At 40.4% G+C, this 7531-nt stretch overlaps 1 protein-coding gene across 19 annotated transcripts in view; it reads right to left on the reverse strand.

The window, feature by feature from the left end:
- The window catches only part of TBC1D4 (TBC1 domain family member 4), a 640377-nt gene that overhangs the window by 456443 nt on the left and 176403 nt on the right, over positions 1–7531 (reverse strand). For 18 of the 19 annotated variants that reach the window (XR_008619072.1, XR_008619073.1, XR_003682569.2 and 15 more), the window contains one exon: positions 3789–3921. Coding sequence is in view for 16 of the 19 variants with exons in the window: in XM_028497458.2 (XP_028353259.1) it covers positions 3789–3921 (133 nt within the window). In the remaining 3 variants the exon portion in view is untranslated. Of the gene's footprint in view, positions 1–3788; positions 3922–4760; positions 5135–7531 lie in introns of those variants that run through there. The other variant, XM_028497464.2, reaches the window with a different exon arrangement.

Below are 7531 nucleotides of genomic sequence, written 5' to 3' on the forward strand. Positions count from 1 at the left end.
ACTTATGGGGCTTCCCTGGTGGCGCAGTGGTTGCGCGTCCGCCTGCCGATGCAGGGGGACCGGGTTCGCGCCCCGGTCCGGGAGGATCCCACATGCCGCGGAGCGGCTGGGCCCGTGAGCCATGGCCGCTGAGCCTGCGCGTCCGGAGCCTGTGCTCCGCAACGGAAGAGGCCACAGCAGTGAGAGGCCCGTGTACCGCAAAAAACATAAAAATAAAAAAAAAATAAAATAAAAAAATAAAAAAGAGGAGAAGTAAAGAGGGTACTTATTTGAAGTAGGTAACTAAATCTATGGCCCAGGAAGTTTCTTTAGTCCTTTATTTCAGCGGAGGAATTGCAAACAGCTTATCTGCAAATTATGCATGCCCCCTACTCCGCCTTGAATCTGATATGACTTTCTTCTTCCCCCCAGTTTCGAGTCACTGGTGAGTGAATTAACCGATCCTGAGAGGTAAGTATACTATTTAGCCCTCATGCATGTTATTGTAGGAAAACCCGACTGAGGGTAATTGCTTCACCTCTACAGTGCTCAACATCGCTTTAGTTTCACATTCTGAGGATTGGTCCTTGAGACATGGTCCCCTTAGACACTGTCCCCTGGATTCACTTTGGTCCCCCAACATGGCTGGTGCTTTTCTTCCTGGTCTAAATGACAAGGCTCCCTTGACATAGGGATAGATGATTAGGACTCAATATCAGCATATGTATCTTTTCCCTTTCTTTTTTTTCAGTAGAGAAAGAACTCCTTATTAATGAAGCCAAAGGTATTGACAGAATTCTATAATTCTGAGTAAGTGATATGAAATATAAATATCTAGATACTTCTAAATATCTCTAAATATCTTTCTCACTTTCTATTCCTATGAATTTGTGTTGAATCTGAATGTGGTCCTTTTTCCAGCTTTATACTTTGTACTTAAGCCTAACACAAGTTTAGAATTCACACTGTTATCTTACCCAGATGAAAACAACTCTTTGGGAAACACTGATGCCAAGGCTTCAAGACAGCTTGGTCCTGAAAATCCTGGCTTTCTGATATTCTTTCAGAGAGAAGCATCAAGTTGCTTTGGAAACAGATTGAACAAGTTCAAACCCTGGTTCTGCCCCTCCTAAGGGATAAGGATGTGGCAGTTATCACCGACTATGTGTCTCGGCGCCTGTTTCCTCATCAGTAAAATGAGGATTCAAAACACTACCCATCTTGTGGGATTTCACTATGGATTAAGTGGGCTAATATATGGAAAACACAACAGTGCTGAGACACAGTAAGTCTTATGGGAGTATCTGCATTATTGCTATTCCTTTCATTCTTACTATCAGAACACTGCCCTATCTTAAGGCTCTCTTTGCCCGACGTCAAAGGCAAGGGTAAAACAATCATATCAGAAGGTGTTATCTAAGGCCTTAGGAAAAGAAGCCCATGTGAATCTTTGACCCTACTACTTCTGGATGTATGATATGTATTCTCTTTCTTTTTTTTTTTTCAATTAACTATTTTATTTATTTATTTTTGGCTGCATTGGGTCTTCGTTGCTGCGTGCAGGCTTTCTCTAGTTGCCGAGAGTGTGGGCTACGCTTCGTCGCGGTGCGCAGGCCTCTCATTGCGGTGGCTTCTCTTGTTGCAGAGCACAGGTTCTAGGCAGGCGGGCTTCAGTAGTTGTGGCACGTGGGCTCAGTAGTTGTGGCACGTGGGCTCTAGAGCGCAGGCTCAGTAGTTGTGGCACACGGGCTTAGTTGCTCCACGGCATGTAGGATCTTCTGGGAACAGGGTTCGAACCCGTGTCCCCTGCACTGGCAGGTGGATTCTTAAGAATTGTGCCACCAGGGAAGCCCCTGTATTCTCTTTCTTTACAAAGGTCTCTAAAACTATAAATTTTTTTTCAGAGGAGTGTTTTTTAATATGATTTGTGTAATTTCCTACTGGTGGTTTTATCTTTTTCTTATAGATAATAACAGTCTTTACAAATTTGGAACAGCAATCTGCTCTCTCCTCATTTGTTACTGATCATTTAACTTCCAAGTAAGCAGTTATTGTTATGTAAAAATATTAAGATTTTATGAAGTCAAATCTGTCAATATCTTCTTTTGGTAGTTTCTGCATTTCTGTGTCTTAATAAAGGCTTTCTTGTATAGGGACAAAAGAACATTTTTATTTTCTTTGAACGATTTTAGCATTTTGTTTGCATTGAGGACTTTGATCCACCTAGAATGTATTTTGAGTAGGATTAGTGGAAGGAATCTTTGTCTCTTTGGATAGCAAATTGATCCAACACCATTTCCTGAATCACTCAGCCTTTCCTCCTCAGATTTATAATATTCTCTTTACCATACACCAAAGAATGTTCCATTTTTGTAAAGTTTACATGTATATTTGAAAAGAAGGTGCATTCTGTAAAATTATAGTTATAAATTTTAAAATTTTGAATATTACATCTAAATAGTGCTTGTTCACACAGTTGAGTGGATATTCAATAAATATGGCTGTTCATCATCCATTTTCCCATGTGCCTATGATTCTCCTGCCTACTGAACAGATATCTCCATTTGCACTTACAGTGGCTAGTCCATTCTCTGCTTTGTTCTGGAGTCCACACTCTCCCCATCGACTCCAACACCTATCGTACTGATTGCATTTACATGCTCACAAGCCTGTCTCCCACCCTAGACTCTAAGCTTCCTGAAGGCATGGTCCACATCTCAACCATCTCTGCATCCCCAGTGCCAAGCATACTGCCTGGCACGTGCTAGATGCTTAACAAGTGTTTATCAAATTGTGTGTCTTCTCTGGCACAGTCGTTTTCAACCTTTTTTATTAGTAAGAGACAAGGAGAAGAAAGGGAAACTGAGTCAGGGTCACCTCTTCCTCATGCTCTTCCCCCTCCTCACAACACATTTTTTAGGGCTTCCCTGGTGGCGCAGTGGTTGAGAGTCCGCCTGCCGATGCAGGGGACGCGGGTTCGTGCCCCGGTCCGGGAGGATCCCGCATGCCGCGGGGCGGCTGGGCCCGTGAGCCATGGCCGCTGGGCCTGCGCGTCCGGAGCCTGTGCTCCGCAACGGGAGAGGCCACAGCAGTGAGAGGCCCGCGTACCGCAAAAAATTTTTAAAAAAAACTTGCTTTATGACATCATGTCTATTATCTGTGTGATTTTTAAACGACCCTGAAAAGCCAAGCAAGTTTCATTCTTGTTCTAAACCTTTAGGAAAAACAGAACACATCATCGAGTGAGAAAGGAAAAAAAGAAAGACTTAAAACAGTCGATATTCTGGGATGGTTTTGCCTCTCTTCATTCATTCAACAAATATTTGGTCAGTTTCCACTTTGCACATAGCAGAGTCTTAGGAACTGTGGGAAATGCAAGTTCCTCCCTTGAGTATGCCTTCGGAAAAAAGAGTAAAAAATAAAAAAGAAAGGAAAAAAAAGTCAAGCGCCTAGGAGAGACTGACAGCACAAATTTGACTGGACATGAGAAATGATTCTTGGGGCTCTTGGTTCACCTCAAAACAAAGAAGCATTCAATGACAGTAGCGACTTTCTCACTTCCCCTCCCTTGAGTATGCCTTCGGAAAAAGAGTAAAAAATAAAAAAGAAAGGAAAAAAAAGCCAAGCGCCTAGGAGAGACTGACAGCACAAATTTGACTGGACATGAGAAATGATTCTTGGGGCTCTTGGTTCACCTCAAAACAAAGAAGCATTCAATGACAGTAGCGACTTTCTCACTTCCCCAATGCCAAAGCAAACTTGTCTTTGCCAAGCAAACTCGTCTTTGCCAAGGCCAACTTATACTGTACCTTCAATCCTTTCGCAGAGCTTATGCAAAGAGTGCATAGGGCAGGCCTCGCACAGCTTAATCTGGGTCTTGGCACTCTGCAGGGCAGCGGCCGTGCTGAAAGCCTGTTTCAGAGTCAGCATTACCTCATCAACCTACAAGAAGAAACAAAATCCAGGTCTATAAACATTTGCTTTCACGGTAACACATTAGAAGCCCAACAGCAATGTGAGACTTTGTTGATGCTGACTAAATATTAATAATGGAATTTTGATGACCACAGAGCTGGTAGTGAGAAAATAATGTCTCATAGTTAGACCTTCAATTAATTATACATAAAATTGAAAACTGGATGAAATAAGACCATTTTAACGTGCATAATACAATAATAATGATCTGTTACTTGAATGCTATTTTTGAATCCCACTCAGTGCTATGCTATCACAGTTAAGTGACAGTCAATCAGGTATTTGTTTTTTTTTTCTTTTCTTCTAAGTTTTATTGGATTATAGTTGTTTTATAATGTTGTGTTAGTTTCAGGTATACAGCAAAGTGATTCAGTCATACATATACATATATTCATTCTTTATCAGATTCTTTTCTCATATAGGTATCACAGAATAGAGTTCCCTGTGCTATACAGTAGGTCATTGTTGGTTATCTCAGGTATTTGTTTAATTAAAGTAGTTTATCAGATAAAGATCTCTGGAAGTTTTGTCTGCCATACATAGGGAGCAACAAAATAGGTTTAACAAATCACTTGCGTTAATAGGTATCTTATTTACTTTATCCTTTTGGGTCATTTTTAGTGCAACGACAAGTGAACATGTGTTTAACCAAAGTTCTAGGGGGAAATGAGCCCAATAAATAATGTTGGGGGAATTCTATGAAGGCTACTGGTCTTTTCTCTATGGTTTCTATTTATTATCATTTGGCTTCTGATTTGTGACACTAAGAAGTTCTGCAGTCATGCTATCTAATAGCTGGGTCTCACCACTAGGCCAGCAGCTTGAGAACTGCCAGGTAGTTTCTTCCTTGCTCTTCCAGTGACTCAGTCAAGAAGTTGGAATCTAGCATTCTGGTTTCCTGGTTGCTTCTTTGAGGTCAACTAACAGCTCATCCTCCAGGCATTGTCAAGCCGACTTCAGGCCAGGTCTCCTCCTCTGTGGCACAATCATCAGTGTAAAGTGTGGCTTTCTCACCCACTGTACAATTGAGATCAAAGTCTAAAACCTGCATGGGGAGCTATGAAGTACCAGGGCCTCATCCAAACTAGCTCTGACATTCAAAACCATTTACCATGCTTCATAAACCATGTTTTGTTTTGTTCTGTTTTTATTGCGGTAACATTGTTTTATGACATTAAATAAGTTTCACGGGTGCAACATTTAATTCAACTTCTGTATATATTACAGTGTGCTCACCACCAAAAGTCTTGTTTCCATCTGTCACCATACAATTCACCCCCTTTACCCATTTTGCTCTCCCTCCCGCCCCCGTCCCCTCTGGTAACCACCAATCTGTTTTCTGCATCTATGTGTTTGTTTTTGTTTTTATACTCTGCATATGGGTGAAATCATACCGTATTTGTCTTTCTCTAACTTATTTCAGTTAGCATAATACCCTCAAGGTCTATCCATGTTGTCATAAATGGCAAGATTTCATCTTTTTTGTGGCTGAAAAATATTCCATTGTGTGTGTATATATGTATCACATCTTCTTTATCCATTTATCTGTCGATGGGGCACTTAGGCTGTTACCATATCTTGGCTATTATAAATAATGCTGCAATGAACATGGGGGTGCACATATCTTTTCAAATTAGTGTTTTTATTCTCTTTAGATAAATACCCAGAAGTGGAATTGCCGGATCACCTGGTAGTTCTAGTCTTAATTTTTTGAGGAACCTCCATACTGTTTTCCATAGTGGCGGCACCAATTCACATTCACACCAACACAGATGGCCAACAGGCACGTGAAAAGGTGCTCAAATTCACTAATTATTAGGGAAATGCAAAACCACAGGGAGATATCACCTCACACGTGTTAGAATGGTTATTACCAAAAAGACAAGAAATAATAAGTGTTGGAGAGGATGTGGAGGAAAAAGAACCCTCACACACATAAACCATTTTTTAAAAAGACTCTTTAGGGCTTCCCTGGTGGTGCAGTGGTTAAGAATCCGCCTGCCAATGCAGGGCACATGGGTTCGAGCCCTGTTCCCAGAAGATCCCACATGCCGCAGAGCAACTAAGCCCGTGCGCAACAACTACTGAGCCTGCGCTCTAGAGCCCACAAGCCACGACTACTGAGCCCGTGTGCTACAACTACTGAAGCCCGCGCGCCTAGAGCCCGTGCTCCGCAACAAGAGAAGCCACCGCGATGAGAGGCCTGCGCACCGCAACCAAGAGTAGCCCCTACTCACTGCAACTAGAGAAAGCCCGCGCACGGCAACGAAGACCCAATGCAGCCAAAACTAAATAAATAAAATAAATAAATTTTTTAAAATTTAAAAAATAAAAAGACTCTTTATCCCCTTCCCCTATGGCCTGGTTTAAGAAAAAGCTACCATTTAAAGGATTCAACCTACTTCTGCATTTAAATGCATGAAGAACCTGGAATAAAAAGAAACTTTATTCATCTGATATTACTAAAAGGAGAGTTCAAGCACCAAGCAGCCAGTCATCATTCAGTTATGTTTTACTATATAACCATCTTTTTAAAAGGCTTATAAATAATTTCACAACATTCCATGTACAAAAAATGAATTATTCACAATCTGTTCTTTTATAACATAATTAAAAACAAAGATTTCTAATTCTTAAAAATAAAAGCACTACATGTTTTAATGCCTTTGCATTTCCATTTCATTTGCCTTGTTATGCATTCAAAAGCAATTTCAATCACTTATGCAGATGTTTATTTCTGTTTTCTTATTTCTCATTTATTTAAGGTACTGAAGGGGTCAGTCATCTGCTTAGCTTTCATGTAGGTTTATTATTTGCTATTTGGTAATACTATGTTGCAAAAGGTCCCCAATGGATATATTGAACTTTCATATTTTCTTATCTATTTCTAGATGAAACAAGACATCATTTCAATGGTGACTGAAATGTGGCTACCAATTTCTCCTAGCCATAAATATTACTAAAAACTGTATTCGACTTCTAAAATTTTAAATGTTTTACTTTTTTTTAATCTACCACTTTTTCCAGACGGCCTATAAATTCTCATATGGAATCAGAGCAACTAAAAGTTAAATTAGCATACTATGAATAACTTAATTCTTTTAGTTTAGATATAGCAACAACAAAAAAATCCTAGGCAGTGTTAAAAGGTTAAAAGTAAAGGAATGGTTAAAGATAAATCAATCATACGGAACCAAAAAGAAAGTATTCTTAGTGTGACCATCAGGCAAAATTAAATTTCCAGAAAAAATTATGAGATGGAACAAAGAAAGCCAATTTGTGACATTAAGGTGAAAATCCATAATGAAGATAACGCTCATAAACATTTATATACCAAACTTAGGTGTTTTATAGCGTTTTAGAATAAGAATCACAGAATGTGTAAGGATGGAGAGGGGGAAGGGTAAGCTGGGACGAAGTGAGAGAGTGGCATGGACATACATACACTACCAAATGTAAAATAGATAGCTAGTGGGAAGCAGCCGCATAGCACAGGGAGATCAGCTCGGTGCTTTGTGACCACCTAGAGGGGTGGGATAGGGAGGGTGGGAGGGAGACGCAAGAGGGAGGAGATATG

The sequence above is a fragment of the Physeter macrocephalus genome, chromosome 13 (assembly GCF_002837175.3).
Source record: "Physeter macrocephalus isolate SW-GA chromosome 13, ASM283717v5, whole genome shotgun sequence".
NCBI classification, from domain to species: Eukaryota; Metazoa; Chordata; class Mammalia; order Artiodactyla; family Physeteridae; genus Physeter; species Physeter macrocephalus.